At 58.3% G+C, this 16,676-nt stretch overlaps 3 protein-coding genes across 7 annotated transcripts in view; 1 reads left to right on the forward strand and 2 right to left on the reverse strand.

Moving 5' to 3' along the window:
- Positions 1-1,741: 1,741 nt before the first annotated feature.
- CDT1 (chromatin licensing and DNA replication factor 1) lies at positions 1,742-6,536 on the forward strand. Of its 2 annotated transcripts, none has more exons than XM_049806460.1 (10): positions 1,742-2,230; positions 2,548-2,712; positions 2,805-3,031; positions 3,526-3,720; positions 3,831-3,976; positions 4,290-4,393; positions 4,690-4,878; positions 5,272-5,406; positions 5,492-5,693; positions 5,805-6,536. In XM_049806460.1, the coding sequence occupies exons 1-10, from the start codon at positions 1,853-1,855 to the stop codon at positions 5,966-5,968; spliced, it is 1,905 nt and encodes a 634-aa protein (XP_049662417.1). In that variant the 5' UTR covers positions 1,742-1,852; the 3' UTR covers positions 5,969-6,536. The 2 variants fall into 2 exon arrangements, with proteins under 2 accessions (XP_049662417.1, XP_049662415.1); XM_049806458.1 differs by having other exon boundaries at positions 3,523-3,720; positions 5,805-6,535.
- A 1,622-nt stretch (positions 6,537-8,158) lies between these two features.
- APRT (adenine phosphoribosyltransferase) lies at positions 8,159-12,220 on the reverse strand. The gene is made up of 5 exons (XM_049806497.1): positions 12,089-12,220; positions 11,790-11,893; positions 10,770-10,903; positions 9,756-9,834; positions 8,159-9,608 (listed from the first exon to the last, which is right to left on the reverse strand). Exons 1-5 carry the CDS (start codon positions 12,187-12,189, stop codon positions 9,466-9,468), a joined length of 561 nt encoding a protein of 186 aa, XP_049662454.1. The 5' UTR covers positions 12,190-12,220; the 3' UTR covers positions 8,159-9,465.
- GALNS (galactosamine (N-acetyl)-6-sulfatase) overlaps positions 11,804-16,676 on the reverse strand; it is a 56,007-nt gene continuing 51,134 nt past the window's right edge. For all 4 annotated transcript variants that reach the window (XM_049806468.1, XM_049806467.1, XM_049806466.1 and 1 more), the window contains 2 exons: positions 14,992-15,110; positions 11,804-11,893 (listed from right to left, as the gene is read on the reverse strand). The gene's annotated coding sequence lies outside the window, so the exon portion shown is untranslated. The remainder of the gene's footprint in view (positions 11,894-14,991; positions 15,111-16,676) is intronic.

Here is a 16,676-nt window from a genome sequence, read left to right on the forward strand (position 1 = left end):
CGTGCACCCTTGGGAGCTGGGTCCCGTGCCGCCGGAGCTGGGCGCGTGCCGCAGACCCTGGGGAAGCCAAATACTTGGCCGCGCACCCGTGGAGTTGGGTGCCCGGATGAGGGGAGCCGGGTGCCACGCTCACCGCCGGTAGCCCAAGCTCAGCTCCTGGTTGGGAAGGTGCCGGGCACAGCCGGCGGCGAGGGCAGCATCGCTGGCGAGGGCAGCGGGCAACACACCGGGCAGTGCTGGTATTTGCCGGCCCCTCACCAGGAAGCATCGGCCCATGAAATTCTCTGCATTCTTTAGCTTCCCTGTGTCTGTTTTCCGAACGTACTTAATAAACTGGCACCCAGCTGGCACGCTGCCGGCCCGCTCCCCACCTTGGCGGGCTCCGGTGTCTTCCCTCGGCTCCCTCCAGCACCCTCGGGGCTCTTCCCCCCATCCAAGCCCGGACCCCAGATGTGCCGCAGAAGCCGCAGCCATCCGGACACCGCTGCCCATGCCGTAGCACCCGAACCACGGGCAGGATAGGCCCGAGAACCCCCAAACATGGGCGTCCAGATGAGTTTTGCTGGGCATAGCCCCTCGTGGGAGCTGGGACGGGCTGTGGGTGCCCAAACCACCTCTGAGCATCCTCAGAGGAGGGACTCGGCCCCTCTGCCCGGCCGCATCGACCCTCATCGCTGGGACCCGGAGGGATTCGCTCGTGTAAATGAAAACGCTCGTCAGCGCCGAGCCACGAGGCTCTGCATTAACACCACGTCCGTGAGACCCGGGTATGGAAATTACCGCTGCAAAAGCCGAGGGCTGCATCTCCCCCACCCAGAATGGATCCAGGAAAGGGTGGTCCGTGGCACCCACACCGGCGTCTCTCTCCCAGCCCTGGCCCCGAGCACCCGCCACGCTGCAGCCGGCAGCCGGGCTGGGAACGGAGGCTGTGGAAGTAAATGGGCACAGGGAACGGCACCCCAGAGCCCTGCCTCATGCGGCCGAATCCGGCCCTGAGTGGTCCCGCTCCAATTTGCCGGCCTCGCTCAGGCTTTAAGAGAGATGCTGGAGAACGGCGCGGTCCCGTAATGTGCTGCGGGTACGGCCTGAGTGCCCGGCGAGGCATTTTATGGGCAAGCAAGCTTTTCCCACGTCCGGGCAGTGCCATTAGCAGATGGCCACGCTGCGGGGCAGGGGGATACTGGGGTAGTGGGTGCTGCTGCTGCCCCTCGTTCCCATGGCTGTCCCTAGCCGGAGGGACGGCAGCTGCCTGGACCCGTGGATGCGGAGAAAAACAGCAGTGGCAGCGTCCCTCGAAGGACCCCACGGCCACCGCAGAGCTCTGGCAGGGAACCAGGCAGGGCTTGGCCCCGGGCACGCCGGGGAGGGCAGGTAAGAGGGGTGACCCCCAACCCAGCGCCATTTCAGATGCCGTTTGCCCCACTCAGGGTCCCCCAGCTTGCAGCCCCCCCCCCGCCCCAGCACCAGCCAAGGGCCGGGAAGCCTCCGTCCCCACAGCGGGCACATGGTGCACCAGCTGGTCCCCTGAACCAGGCGCTACGGCACCGGGCAAGGTCGGAGCCCCCCACCCACCCCGGAACGGCTCTGAACCCCCGCAACCGAGCAATCCCCTCCCGACCCCCACGTGGAGCACAGCTCTAGGGAGGCACGGCGCCTTTAAGAACTCAGTGGCGCCAATTCCGCACCACGTGACTCCTCCCGGCACCACCCCCCCCCCGGCGGTGGGCGGTGCTGCGGCCGCGCGGGTTCCCGCCAAGCGCGGAGGCTTTGGCGCGCCCGGTAGCGCGGGTGCACGTGTCGGCGCGCCGGGACCGGGATCGTTACCGGGACCGGGGTCGGAACCGGGACCGCCATGGCCCAGCGCCGCCTCACCGACTTCTTCAGCCGCACGAAGGCGGTTACCGGAGCCCCAGTTAAGCGTGGCGGCGGCCGCCGGCTCAAAGCCGCCTTTGCCGGTCCCCCGGTACACCGGGAGGTGAAGGAGGAGGAGGAGGAGGATGGTGCCCCGGTGGGGCTCAGCGCCCACCCGCCGCCGCTGCCCGGCTCGCCGCGTACCCCGGCCCGCGACGGCGGTTCCCCGGTGGTGCGGGGGCTGGCGGGTAGGAAACGGAGCCGGCGGGAGATGGAAACGGAACCATCGGTCGGGGCCCGGCCCGGGGAGCCGAGCGGGAAGTCGGCGCGGAAGAAGCTGGAGCTGCACCGGGATGCGGAACCGGGACCGCCGGCCGCGGTAGGGAACTTCTGGGGTCGGGGGTGCGCCGCTTCCCCGCGGCTGCGGCCCTAAAACGGCGTCTCCGGAGCAGCCCCCCCAAGGGCTTAATCCCCACCCCCCAGTGCAGACATCCCCCCCCAGGGCTTGCCCTCCTTCTCCTGATGCAGATACGCCCCAGGGCTTGCCCCCTGCCCCTAGTGCAGACCCCCACTATGGCTCCACGCCCCCCCCCCCCCCCCCCCCCCAGTGTAAGGCCGTGGTGGGGGGACACACCGGGGAGGGGGTCCCGGTGGGTGGGTTCCCTGCACATCTAACGTTCCTCCGCTCTCTTGCAGGCCACCAGCCCCTCGCCTCCGGCCACTGCTCGTCCCCTGGTGCCACCCTTGCTGGACCTGGCAGCGGACCCCCCGGCCAGCACCACCCGCTCCCCCGGCCGGGGACAGGATGGGGGGACACAGCCCGACACAGCCCCCCCAGGGACAACCAGGCGCCTGCAGCAGGTATGGGACAAGCCTGGCTTTCTGCTCCATTTTTTTGTGGTTTTTGCCAGTGTGCAAGCCCTGCTCTGACGCTGTGCCCCTTCCCCACCCAGGAGGACCTGGCCGGGCTGCGGTGCCGCCTGCGGAGGGTGAATACGCTGGCCCAGCTGGCCCAGCTGCCACCCATCCCTGCCGGGGCCAGCGCTGACCTGCGGAGCCGTCTGGAGCAAGTGCGGCAACTGGAGCTGCGGATCCGTAAGAAGAAAGCGGGAAGCGGAGCCACGTCGGGAGCGCAGCCGTCCGGGGACACTGGGGTGGCAGCTCCGGCAGCAGAGGCTGGGTGAGGAGTGGCTTTGGGGGATGCAGCCCCAGATTTGAGGGGAAATTGGGGTGTCCCAGTGACTGCTGCAGCCCTCTTCGGCTGCTCAGCCTCACAGTGGTTTTTCAGGGGTCTTCCCACCCCCATGAGGGGGGTGTGGGAGCTCTGTGGGTGCACTGGCGGGCCCCGCTGCATGCAAAGGGCTTCTCTGAGGGTAGTCCAAGCCACCCTGACTCTGCCACGAACGTCAGGGCATCGACGTCCCCAGGATGGGTGATGTGACCCAGGTACTGGCACACATTGCTCAGAGAAGGGTTTGGGGATGGGGGCGTGGAGAGGGGTCTGGGGTGGGCACGCGGCTCCTGGGCTCTGAGGTCAGCCCTGTCGGCAGTGGGACCCCCGTTCTGGCTGGTCTCTGTCCCCAGCTGCACCCTCGGTGCCGTCCCAGGACCGTGTTCACCATGCCCAGTGGCTGTTGTGTGCGGGGGACTCTGACCCCTCTCCTTTCCCAGCAGCGAGAAGGCCCCCGCGTACCAGCGGTTCCACACCCTCGCGCAGGAGCAGCCCCCGGGGCTCACGCTGCCCTACAAGTTCAAGGTGCTGGCGGAGATGTTCCGCAGCATGGACACCATCGCCGGGATGCTCTTCAACCGCGCCGAGACCATCACCTTTGCGAAGGTCAAGCAGGGGGTGCAGGACATGATGCGCAAGTAAGTCGGCAGCGGCGGGCAGCCCGTTTTGGGGTCCCAGCTGAAGCTGTCGGGCCCGATGCCCTGGCGTCAGCCCTTGGGGTTCCTGACCTCTCTGGGTGCTGTTGCAGGCAGTTTGAGGAGCGGCACGTGGGGCAGATCAAGGCGGTATACCCCACCTCGTACAGGCTGCGCCAGGAGAAGAACATCCCCACCTTTGGCAACGGCCTCAAGAAGTCTGACTACCAGCTCACGCTGGAACCGGTGCTGGGGGAAGGTATGTATGGCCTGAGGGGGAGCCCCCAAGAGCTGGGGTGCACTCGGCCCTGGCTGGGATCCCTGAATCCCCAGGGATGCTCTCTGCTCAGTTCATTAGATAATCATCTGGCGCAGAAGGGCCTGAGCGTGCTGGAAGGGGAAAACACTTTTGGGACAAGTGGGAAGATGATGGGGCGGTGATTCTGGCAGCGACTCGGCCCCACGGTGGGGCTCTGATCCTGTCCTTCCCAAGGCTCTCGAGGTTTGGGCCCCATCACGGTGCTGCCGTGCTTTGCCTTGATGCCGCAGGTGATGCTCGTGTCTCCTTGCAGAGGAGAAAGTGGACGGCCGCCCGCACTTGTCGGCGTCGCGCTTGCTGGAGCGCAGGAAGGAGTTCAACCGCAACCTGGTGAACATCGTCAAGCAGCACCACAAGGTGAGGACCCCCCCTGCTCCAGCACCCTCCGCTTTTGAGGTCTGGGGTTGCCCCTAGTCGCTATCAGTGGAAAGAGCGGGCTCGGATCCAGGCTGAAGGACATCGCTGGTTCCTGTGGGATGCTTTCGGCAGGCAGGTGTGGGTGGGGAGGATGGCAAACGGAATCTCTCCTGGCTCTGAATTTCCTCCAAGCCAGCTGCCATGTGTTGCCAAGCCGTGTTGGGAGTGTGGGGCAGTGGCCGGCTCCCCCGTACCTGGCCCGCAGGTGCTGTGACGCAGCTCTCGCCCCTCTCCAGGCATTCCTGGCTGCCCTCACCCCTCCCATGGTGGTGCCGGAGGAGAAACTGACCCGCTGGCATCCCCGCTTCAAAGTGGACGAGGTGCCGGACATCAGCCCAGTGGAGCTGCCGCGGCCACCCCAGGAGGACAGGCTTACCACAGCTCAGGAGGTGTTGAGCACGGCACGGGGGATGCTGACCCCCAAGGTGAGCCAGGAGCAGAGTCTGGCTCTGTCTGCAGCTGGCAGATGTCAAACCAGGTGGCTCTGTGGGAAGATTTTACTGGATAGGGCTCGGGAGGGATCGTTTCGGAGCCACAGGACTCAGAGCACCGTAAGATATAGGCAGGTGGGAACGCAAGCCTGGCTGCAGGTTGTGGTGTAGGACTTGGTTTCAAGCTAGAAGAGCCGTCAGGCGTGACTTTGGGGCTGGGAGAGGAGATGAAGCACCCCAAAACTGTCCTCTGCGCAGGCAGGGAAGGGTCAGACGTACTGGACTGCAGGGTGGTGGCGGGGGCGGTGGAGGGGAAATTTCTCCTTCCTCCAACACAAGTGGCTCCCAGCTGTAACCCAACTCCTCCTCCCTCTTCCACATGAGCAGATGGAAAAAGCTCTTGCCAACCTGGCCTTGAGAACCGCTGAAGCCGGTGCGGGGGAACCGGTGGTTTCCAAAGCACCGTCCCCTGCCAGCACCTCCAGTGCTCTGAAAGGGGTGTCCCAGGCTCTGCTCGAGAGGGTGAGTAATTCCGTCCTGGCCGTAACGCCGGTGCCGGGAGGGGACGACCTGCCTGTGTCTCACCCCATCCTCTCTGCTCCCCAAGATCCGGGCGAAGGAGGCGCAGAAGCTACAGGCGCTGATGACACGGGACCCGCAGCAGGAGGAGCGGCTCGCCATGCTGGGGCGGCTGCCAGCCATGGCCCGCATCTTGCGCAACATCTTCGTGGCCGAGAAGAAGCAGGCGCTGACCATGGAAGTGGCTTGTGCCCGCATGGCTGACAGCTACGATGCACAGATGCCTCCTGGTAGGAAAGTGGGGAGGGGGGAATCTCACCGGCATGGAAGGGTCTTTGCAGGAGGAAGGGGCTGGGGGGGACCTGAGCTCTGACCCGGCGGCTTGTTGCTCCTTTTCGCAGGCGAGATGGAGAAACACTTGCGCCTCTTCGCAGAGCTGCTGCCCGACTGGGTGGAGATCCACGCCATCAGGACGGATACCTACATCAAACTGGACAAAGGGAAGGACCTCGGCCTCGTCACGGAGAGGCTCACCAAGGTGGCAAAGGAGGCAGAAGCCCTCTGAGCCCCCCAGGGGTCGAGGCTTTCCCCGCGTAATCTCCTCTAAATGTAGCAAATCCCGACCGCGCTCTGCGATTTGGTGTGGGCTGATGGGAGGCTCATCCTCAGGGATGTCTGAGGAAGAGCAAAATGCCTTAATTTAACAAATTCCTCTGCCAGGGTCCATGAGGACCGTAGCTCCCTTAACCCTTGAGCTGAAGGCAGGCAGTCCTGTGTCCTGGGGTGAGGATGCCAGCAGTGAAGAGGAGCTAGTAACCTCTTCTCGGCTTTGCTGTGTTCTGGTTTGATACAGGAGGTTTCTTCCATTAACTGGGTCCTGGTGGGGTGGAGGCAGGACTGGGCAGGGTGAGAGGGTGACAGGCAGGAAGGACTGAGAGAAGAAGTCACAAATTGATGTTTTTGGAGCTCTGGGCCTTGTTCTGTTTTTAAGGGAGGGAAATCGCATCTCCAGTGCTCTCTGGAAACAACTACAGGACTTGTCAAAACATATTTGTATTAAATGTTTTAAATATAGCTGACTTGTGTTAACACAGTGCTCTTCCTCCATGAGCTGCCTGTCTGTGCCGCGTTAGCACCGCGTTTCTCCATGGCAATTGGCGTCGGCCGGCACACGTGGGGAAGGGCTGGGTCGTCATCCAGCTCCTGGAGAAAGACTTACTGGAAAAAGTGAGCGTGGGTTTGCAGGGAACTGAATGCAGCTTTTGTAAATAGGGACTGTGGAGCAGCTCCCACGGGGACAGGAGCTGGGGGGGTGGGGGGGGGCGGGCTTTTTCCCAGGGGAAAGCCCAGGTCACTTGGCTGAAGTGGCTCGGGAAGAGGGACAAAGAGGGTGCCGATTGCTGCAGAGGTGCTGGCCTGGCCCAGTGCCCAGGTCAGGTCAGCTCTTGCTGCAGGACGGGCAGCGTGGGTGCAAGGGAGGAGGTGGGAGCTGCCCCTGCCCGGTGTCACGTCAGGCATGCCTCGCATCGCTTTCCGAGCCAGACTCAGCTGGTTTTAGCATGGGGCATCGAGGACTTGCACAGAAAGGGGACTGCCCTTCATCCACGCTGGTCCAGGGAAGCTTCTGCACCTAAAGCGTTGCTCTCGGAGGCTGGCAGCACTGGAGATCCCTGTAGTGCTGCCCTAGGGAGCAGGCAGGCTCTCCTCTTCCTCCTCCAGGACCCTGCTTGCCATCCTGCAGGCCAGCTGGCCAGCACTGCTGGCCGGAGGTAACCCTTTTTTCCAGGGAGGCAGGTTTAAACCCAGCCCAGAGGCTGGAAGGAGGCACAGGGCTGGGGTTCAAGGCTGGGCTCTGGGTGCAGGCAGGGCTATCGGCCACGCTCAACGGTGCAGCAGAGAGGAGCCGGTTTCGGCAGCCTGGCAAGCACACGCGTGCCCCGGGAGAGTTTGCAGTGAGCTCCTGTTCTGCTGCTTGGGACAAAAACCTTCCTCCTGCCTGGAAGCCACCCCTGCACAGCCTTGTCTCTACAAGCAAATTACATCAACGGTTGCTTGCAGCCCGGCCGACGTGAAGGCACCGTCCCCTGGTTCCCTGATGTCACCCCTTGGCCCTGCACGCAGCCAGCTCTGGCACTGGCAGGGCTTTACGCTCGCTTCCACAGCGTGCAGCTGCTTTCCACGGCTCTTTGGGGTGGAACTAATTTTTCCCTTCTCTACCTCGCAGCAGGGACCCTCTCCTCGTGCCAAGTATGCATGCGAGGCGCTGCCTCCCTTGGCTCTGCACAGGGGCTGGCTGTGAAAACAAGTGCCCTGGGGTAGGTTTCTCCCAGGGGAATGGTGTTTCTCAGCACAAACCGAGCAGCCACTGAAGTGGCTTTTCAGGAAACGGTGATAAAAATAGCTGTAATAGCCCTTAGAAGTGTAAGGGCAGGGTCTGCGGCATCCCTATGTGCTGGCTGGGGAAGGTGAGCTGAGCTGCAGGGGCTTGATCGATGCTCCCCACCAGTGCTGGGCACTTCTACTGCAATCCAGCAGGACCAGCCAGAGTACCCCCCTCCAGCTAGAGGTTGGTGCCAGGCACAAAGATACGATACCTGAATTGCTCAGTCCTGGCAAGCGATTCCTTCCAAGCATTTGGGGTGACAAGGGGAGCTTATGCCACAGCCTTGCTCTCCACTGACAGCCTGGGGTTGGAGGAAGACACTCACAAGGGTAATTAATGGCTTCAGCTACTGCAAGAACAGCTCTGAGACAGTTTAGAAAAAATAAAATTCAGTCAACATTTATTTTACCAGTGAGTTTAGCCCCTGTTACGCCAGGGACACAGTCCCTAATGTTTGCAGGCATGTGTAAGTTTTGGCACGCTGGCTTTTAGCTAATCCTGTGACCACACTGAACCATGCTATAGGGAGCATCTCCAAAGTCCACGTCATCCATCACACAACCTGAGTGAGACTGCCAGGACTCGGCTGCAAGCCTTAACACCTTTTCTTTCTTTCTTGTGGCCTTATCTGACACCGAACATACTAAGAAGAATGGGCTCCAAACTGGCATTGTCCTTTCAAAGTCCTGATGCCCCAAGAACACAGCAGGGAGGAGTCACATTGCAGTAGGTGGGGAATTTGTGCTAAACAAAAGCTGCCAGCCGTGGCTGGACTGCAGGCTTTGGTAGGTGCTAGTGCTGCTGGAGAGAAGGCAGGTAAACTGTGCACGGGGGCCCCCTTCCTCACTGCCTGTCGCCCAGCTGTGTACTACTTCTCGTGATGTAGATTGCTCCTAGTTTTCTAAAGTCCGCTGCTAAGAACTACCCTGCACCAAGGGAAGGCAGACGGCTTCCTACAACAGAGACCTTCAGCTTCTCACAGTCTCAAGGGAAGGAGACTACAAGCCAAGCTGCAAGCTGACGTGGTGCTCGAGCTCATCTAGACCAGCAACCTCCATTGCATTGGCAGTGGCTGCCCCCTGATTTCAGGATACAGGGCTGGGCAGGCACTTAATTCTCCTTAACAAGCACTACTTTAATGTAAGAGCAACCTATTCTGGTTTGAGCAACAGCAGAGAGCAACAAGACCATCCTCTGAGGTCAAATACAAAGGGATTTATCCCTTAGATGAATAATCGCTTTTTGCCCATCTTCCATGTTTCTTTGGCAAACTTCTAATGTGTTCCTAGGAGGCTGACTGGGCACAGCTCAACCGAAAGGGAATGCTGGGCCCACTAAGCTATCAGACCTCTCCTCCCTCAGCAGCAGTATTTTCACTTTGGTCTCCTAAAAGAAAAATACCCAGTGAAGCTGCATCTTGGTCTCCATCCCCCAAACCAATCAGGCTGTTCTTTCTTCCCAAAAGGATGAACTCCAAAAAGGATCCTTACACTCAACATACCTTAATCTGTGGCTTGGAAAATAAATAGCACTTACGATTGTATAGCATCCGGCCAGGATCAAAATTTTAGATTCCCCCCCCCCCCCCCGCCCCCCCTCCTGTGACAACAAGAGTCACTGAATAAAGCCCCAAACTTGTGCACAGCTCAGGGCGTGTGTTTCCTTCTCTCTCTTCCTCCTCAGTCATACTGCAGGAGAGAGTAGAAAGGGATGGATTTGAGCTTTTCTGACCCTTTCAGGAATTTTAACTCTATGACCACCAGGCACTCCAGGACTTCAGCCTTCAGCCTCTTCATCAGCTCACAGGCTGCACACATGGTACCTGCAGGATACAAGAGGTTGAGCAGAAACATTGTCACTTGAGGAGCAGTGCCGAGGTAAGCTTCAAACCCCACAGCCGTGCCGCCTGCTGCTACCAACGCATGCATACGTGGGTTACACATGCTCTAACGCCGTCTGCTTCTCTCACCTCCAGTTGCAAGCAAGTCATCTACAATAACTACTTTTTGTCCCGGTTCCACAGCATCACTCTGGATTTCAAGTTCAGCCTGCAGGGTGGAAAGAGTGGCTTCATTTTAGTCTTGTCTTACAGAGAAACACTTCACATGGTGGAATGCAGACAAGTCTTCAGCGAGACCAACCTTAACACTCAGCACCTAAAACCCCCCAAAACCACATACTCCAGCTATAGGGGAGTGCCATGGAAATATATAGTGGGTTAGGCGATTGCTGGGCCAACCCTCTGGCACATCAAGATCCTGAACATTCATCAAGTGAGTTATGGTCCCACTGTGAAACCATATCCCGAAGCAGTTCTCCAGTGAGGAAAATCTCCTGTAATGCACTGGGCTGGAGCGTTCTGCCTTGACAGCACCTCCAAGCCTGATCCAAACTGTCACAGGCACGTCCTGTGTCAGATGAACTTGTCCCATGCAAGGGTTGGCCCAAACAATCCTCATAAATAATGCCTAGGTTTGGTGTTTCTGCTGCCAGTCCCTGGCTGCTGTTAGTTACCAGCGGTAGCGTGTTATTAGGCTTATACCTCTGCTCTTTAATCAGAGAGGCTGCGGTGTTATGAGGCGAGCGCTTGTGTTTTGAAGCCGTGCAATAAAGGCATTTACTTATAGCACTTACTGAAAGAGTGGGAGACACACTCCATGTCCATGCCCCTGAATTCAAGCCAAAGAAAGCAATTTAGCGCCAAGTCTTATCATTCCCCCCCCTCCGCCAAAAATCACAGCGCAGATCGCCAACACAAACCGCATGTCTGTGGCTCAGGGAGGGAGCCGCCATGCCGGGGCACGGCGAAGCTCAGTGCTGCTTCTGAAGCTTGTGCGGTGCCAGACTGCCCGTGGCATCAGCACTGGCTGTGAAACCCAGGTTGGGGACCCCTCCACTGGTTTTATCACCCTGTCCTCTCGTTGACACCCCCCAGCCCTGCATCAAGAAGGCTGGAAACCCTCTTCTCCTCCCTGGGCATTACCTTGCCGTACTCAAGGTCGTAGGAGACAGACTCGGTCGGACCGGGAAGCTTCCCCTTTTTCCGTATCAGCACGAAGCCGATCCCCAGTCTCTGAGCCAGAGAGGGGCCTATGAGGAAGCCACGGGAGTCCAGGCCTGGGGGGAACAGAGGAGCACGAATACTCAGTATAGAGCCATTCGACTGGGGGTGTCTTTGCACAATACCCCAGGTTTATCCTCCTGTGTTTGGGGTGTGTGGTGTGTGCCTCTAGAAGCAATTTGCTCTTACAATCATTTCTGTGGGTTGAAAACACACACCACGCTCCTGCGCTGCCTGTGCTCACCAAGATGTGCTGCTGACGGGCTTTGGAGCACCGCATCAATCCCCCCATCTGCCCGTTTTGCCTCCCCTCTAGCTCTCGTTCTTAAGAGATAAGCTCAGCAAAGCCCCGCTATCAGTTTGGCCACACAACCAGGGACTTTGTACCGCCGGGGGACAGACTTCAGTTATCATGAGGCACTTGGACCGGGTTTGGTCTAGACTCCTTGACCTTTGGGCTATTGTCCAGCCCAAGCACTGCCTTCCTAAGCACTTTCATTCTCAGCCTCTTTCATAGGTGTGCTGCGACACGCTATCGCCACAAAGGCTGTTTCTCTTGGCTTGAAAAGGCCCCCCGAGAAGGAAAACGTGCTGGAACAGGGTTTGCCTGCCGTGGGGACCGCGCGAGACCTCACACGCACGGCAGGCTTTCTGTACTCCCTGACTCGTTTTTTAATGATGAAAGCAATGAATTACGAAATTGGCACCGAAGTGTCATCAGGTGGCGTTTGCCAGATCCAAACCCAGTATTTTGGGAAACTACAGGAGCAGGTTAAGGGTATAACCTGTCCCGGTGTTGGCCAATATTTGAGTGATTACAGTGTCCAAGGGGTACAGGGTTTGCTGCCCCATTAGCACAGAAGTCTCCCCACGCCTCCTGCCCGGGCATCCTGAGGACACACACGATGCTCTGCGCTCAGAGACCTTTCAACCAACGCTCACCTGCGATAAAGTCGATTTGGGGGAAAGACGCCCTCAAATGATCTTCCAGAAGATCAAGCAAAGCCCTGAAAGCTGCAGGATCCTTCAGCAAAGGGCTGATATCGCTGCAAAGAGAGGAAGAACAGTGAGCACCTTGCTCCTAAGCCCAGGGGAAGCGGGTTCTGACCGGAGCACGCAAGGGGAAGGATGGGCAGCGGTGGTGGTGGTGGTGGGGACACGCTGGCAGCAAACCCCCCCGTCCCCCCGTCCCTCCCCCGGGCTCCGCTCCATCCCCGGCCCGGCCCCATCCCGGTCCGTACCGGAAAAGCACGCCGGGCACCGGGAAATCCGGGAAGGAGCGCAACCGTTCGCGGACCAGCCGCAGCCGTTCCTGGGTCATGGCGGCCCCGGCTTTGCGCATCCCGGCAGCGCCGCGCAGGGCCGGGCGAGGCGGGGCGAGGCGGGGGAGGGGGGGCGGCTCCAGGCCGGCGGCGGGAAAGGCCGCACGGAGCGACGGTACCGCGGGGGGTGAGTGGGTGGGTCGGTGAGTGAAGCTCTGGGGCTTCGGGGTGCGGGGATCCCAGCTCCGCACCAGCCGGTGCGTGGAGGTCTGGCACCACCGTGTATGGAGCGCCGGTGTCCCCCCCCCCCCGCCGCCGGGGAACGGAGAACCGAGGCCCGGTGTGTGGAGCTCTGGTACCCCGGGGCACAGAGCCCCGATCCCCCAGTGCACAGAGCCCCAGTCTGCCCCAGTGCATGGAGCTCTGGTACCCCGGGGCACAGAGCCCCGATCCCCCAGTACACAGAGCCCCAGTCTGCCCCAGTGCATGGAGCTCTGGTACTCCAGTGCACAGAGCCCCAGTTTTCCCCCAGTGCATGGAGCTCTGGTACCCTTGGGTACAGAGCCCCAGTCCACCCCAGTACATGGAGCTCTGGTACCCCGGGGCACAGAGCCCCAATCCCCCAGTGCACAGAGCCTCAGTTTCCCCCAGTGCATGGAGCCCTGAACCCCCAGTACACAGAGCCCCAGTCCCCCCCAGTGCATGGAGCTCTGGTACTCCAGGGCACAGAGCCCCAGTCCGCCCCAGTGCATGGAGCTCTGGTACCCTTGGGTACAGAGCCCCAGTCCACCCCAGTACATGGAGCTCTGGTACCCCAGGGCACAGAGCCCCAATCCCCCAGTGCACAGAGCCCCTGTCCCCTCCAGTGCATGGAGCCCCGATCCCCCAGTACACAGAGCCCCAGTCCGCCCCAGTGCATGGAGCTCTGGTACCCTTGGGCACAGAGCCCCATTCCCCCCAGAGCACGGAGCTCTGGTATCCTGGCACAGGGAGCCCAGGTATCCCAGCACACAGCACCCTGGTACCTGGGTGCACGCTGCGCGGACACCTGCAGCGCACAGCGCTCTGTACCCTGCTGCAGAGAGCCTGGGTGACCCCGCTGCGTGGAGCCCTGGGACCCCAGTGTATGGAGCCCCAGTTTCCCCTCTGAAGAGCGTTCTGGTACCTGCAGTGTGTGGAGCCGTATTTCCCCCGCTGTATGAAGCCCTGGGACCCTGCTTTGCCCCAGCCAGCTTGGGAAAGGGGTCCCGTGCCCAGGAGTTACACTTTCACCCCCCTTCACCCCTGGCCTGCACCTCGCATAGATAGCAAGCTTGTTAGGACTAAACTATTTCCTGCTTTTCTGTCCCTCGTCACCTCTTATGAACCCCTGAAATTGCATTTTGTTTGTTAAAACCGTTGGTTTGGATTACACTCATGGGGGATGATAACACAGCCGGTCTGAGTGCCCTCGGTCCTGGACTAACAGCTCAGCAGCTATTGGTGTCACTCATTCGTACGGCAGGTCAAGGCACTCTCGCACAGCTCCTATCTCCCATCACCTGATGGGTGAATATCCGTTTGCCCATACAAAACCCATTGCGGGCAGGAGGCGTACTGTTGAATGAGTACAGATCTCCTCTTACATTAGCAAATACGACTTGGATCTAGTCCAAATGCATCTGGGTACAACCCGCTGCAGAAAGCAAAGGCAGTTCTAGCGTGCAACACCCCTGGCCGAGCTCAGTGCTTGTTGCCGATAGCTGTGATGGGAACGGTTTCAGCTCTGCACCCTCTGGACAGCCGTTAGGACCGGTCTTCGAGGCGTGCGACAGCGTGCCAGCAGCTATCCAGGTATTTTGCGGTGATTTGATGTGGAACCCATGGGTTGAGTGCTGAGGGCTGCAGCAGCCTGGTAATGAACGCAGAGCTGCTTTCTCCTACTCTTGCTGGACCAGTCACTCCCAACAGCCCTTGTGGGTCCTCCCCTGCTACGAGAGGTGCCTCTCGCACAGGAGGAGCAGCCAACAGGAGGGGAAGCTGGTCTCCCCTCCAACTTAGCCATGATGGGCTCATATGCACAGCACGGCTCGCGAGACACCCGATTCTGCCCGCATCCCAGCATCCGACACGTCCTGTGCCGTTGCACAGTTGCCAGTGCTTGGTACAAACCCTTGGGAATTATTTGCTGTACACCGAATCCTCCACTGCTCTATTTTCTTCCTAATTCTTCTATAGACAGCAAAAGACACCCGCTTAATGGATGTCTGCCTGATGTACAAAGAGAGACAAGCTGAAGGCCAGTGCAAAGGTTGCTCCCTTTCTTGTTAAGCTCTCTATTGCCACAGACAGCCTGCACAGGAGGTCAGCGTGCCTCCTTCCACAACCATTCCCTTACAGACTAAGATTTTCCCTGAAGTCAGATTATCTCTTTGGCACCAGAAAAATCCTCTCTAGCAGCTGTTTCAGTGAAGAAACACGGACGAAGCACGTAGCCTTCCACTGGAACGGCAGCTTTGCAACACCCTCACTCCCTCGGATGAGCTGGAAGAGTTTCTCTTGTAACCTTACCAACCACGATACCGGACAATGAGCTGTTCCAGCAACTCCTCTTCTTCCTGACGGATGGAAGTGATGGAATTTATCTGCCTACCCATGGAAATAAGCAGGATCTGGGAAAGGGCTCTTTTGCCTGCAATGCAAACACCAGGCAACGCTGCCTTCTGCCTCTCACTAATGGAGGAGCCGTAAGCCGGGGTCTTCATCGCACTTTTCTTGTTTGTGACCCTCCTACACAATCACCACCGCTACTAGCAGAAGACACCACCACATTTTTCTTCAGGCTAAGCAAGATTCCCAGGGCCCTCATGCCAACCGACCCCAGGCACACCAGCAGCTCTCACCAGGATGAGCTGCTGAGGGCTCCCACCGGTTCCTTCACATCCAGCAGCCGGGTGAAGAAGCAGTTGGGGGGATCTTTCCTCCTCTGATGCAGGATCAGGCCTCTCAAACACCATCAGTTCTGCCAGGAAGAACATAAAGGTTATACCAAATTGGACTTCCAATGATTCAGCTGCCAGAAATAATGCCACATGCCAGCTCAGGTTTAAAAAAAAACATTTCTCAAATCTCTGTCAGAACTTCACCTCATTAATCCTCCCTTTCAAAGGATATGAATTGCACCTACCAGTACAGACTGGTTTTTAATGTCCAAAGTAAATTAGCTTTCCCTGTAATTGTTCAATCTTTCAAACAACAGTGCTGACTCCTGCTGCAATTTCCATCTGAAAAGAACTTTCCTAGGACCAATTTCCAAATGTGATGTCAAAGGACTTCGGCTCTGGAATATCGCTGGGGAGGTGTCTCAACATCCGCTTGCAGCTCGGAGAGGTTTAGGGCTGTTCTGTGCCTGGCAGAGGAACTACCGCCTGTACTGTAGCAGGGGGACACTGGCTTTGCCTCTCTTTTGGACACAGAGGTGATCCGTGATTTAAAAGTGCTTTGAGATCCTGATACGAGAGATGTTATTAGCCGGTGAACATAGAAACTGGGGGTATAAAAGCTTGAGAGCTAACTCTAATCAGCTTAAGCAGGCAATTAGAAGAGCTGTGCCAAGTATGGAAGTTTCTGTTCCGTTAAGGAGTTTAAAACTTCAGCGTGAAGCGGAACAAAATGCCCAAAATTTCAACACACCCCACAAGGGGAAATGAGAACTAAAATTTCCTTTCAAATCTGCTGGAACATTTCGTTTCAATTTCGGCTTTAGAAACGCATGCACTTTAAACCCATTTTTTTTTAAAAACAAATTTGAAATATCTTATTTCAACAGCAGAAGAATGCAGTTCCCCGGCCAGCTCCCTGGGCTCGGGACCGAAGCATCCGTACTGAATAATGAGCTAGCGTTGTCCCCCCTAAAAGAGGCGAAAGCACGGTGAACCAGCTCTGCCCTTCCACAGCATCCTTGTTTGCATGGAGCCGAACCCAGCACCTCCTGCCTGCTGCAGCAGGTTGGATCAGGCTCTTGGAGAAGACACAAACCCCCTCTCTCTTTCTCTCCTCTGGCCAGCTTGGCTGAGCTGGGAGGGGATTTTGAGCCCGATCCAGAACTAATGGATTTGGCACGCATTCCTCGCTGCTGGCGAAGGGGCTGGCGGGTTTTTCAGCCCCTATCCCTTTCAGATGGGAATCGTGCTACCAACCTACGTATCGCCCAGAAGGGTATTAAGTGACTTCAGGAGGGACAAAGGTGTAGAGAGCTGCCAGATTGGCTCTCTCTCGAAGTTGGATGGCAGAGGGTTTTTTTCACTCCTAAGAGACGACAGCCTTTTGGCTAGGGATCCACCTTTATTTAGGATTTATATAATCCGAACTAGACTTCAAGCAACAACAAAACTATAAACGGTGGAAGGGGATATAAAGAAAGCAGGCAAATGGACTCTTTTCTCGGTGTTTAAAATAGCTATTTTCCAAAGGAAGAAAGAACCTAAAATGGGATTTCAGTTCTTCCCTTACAACTGTTTTTAAAAACTAACAGTTTAACTCAAGAGGCACTGCCGTGTCGCTTTCTGATAACATATGAAAAACTCAC

The sequence above is a fragment of the Accipiter gentilis genome, chromosome 7 (genome assembly GCF_929443795.1).
Source record: "Accipiter gentilis chromosome 7, bAccGen1.1, whole genome shotgun sequence".
In the NCBI taxonomy this organism is placed as follows: domain Eukaryota; kingdom Metazoa; phylum Chordata; class Aves; order Accipitriformes; family Accipitridae; genus Astur; species Astur gentilis.

Coding starts and splice junctions, on each gene's coding strand:
- CDT1 (XM_049806458.1), top strand. CDS start 1,853: ATGGCCCAGCGCCGCCTCACCGACTTCTTCAGCCGCACGAAGGCGGTT. Junction 4,394..4,689: donor TCGTCAAGCAGCACCACAAG/GTGAGGACCCCC, acceptor GCCCCTCTCCAG/GCATTCCTGGCTGCCCTCAC. Junction 5,407..5,491: donor CCCAGGCTCTGCTCGAGAGG/GTGAGTAATTCC, acceptor CTGCTCCCCAAG/ATCCGGGCGAAGGAGGCGCA.
- APRT (XM_049806497.1), bottom strand. CDS start 12,189: ATGCGCAAAGCCGGGGCCGCCATGACCCAGGAACGGCTGCGGCTGGTC. Junction 11,894..12,088: donor GTGCCCGGCGTGCTTTTCCG/GTACGGACCGGG, acceptor CTCTCTTTGCAG/CGATATCAGCCCTTTGCTGA. Junction 10,904..11,789: donor CCAAATCGACTTTATCGCAG/GTGAGCGTTGGT, acceptor TGTTCCCCCCAG/GCCTGGACTCCCGTGGCTTC.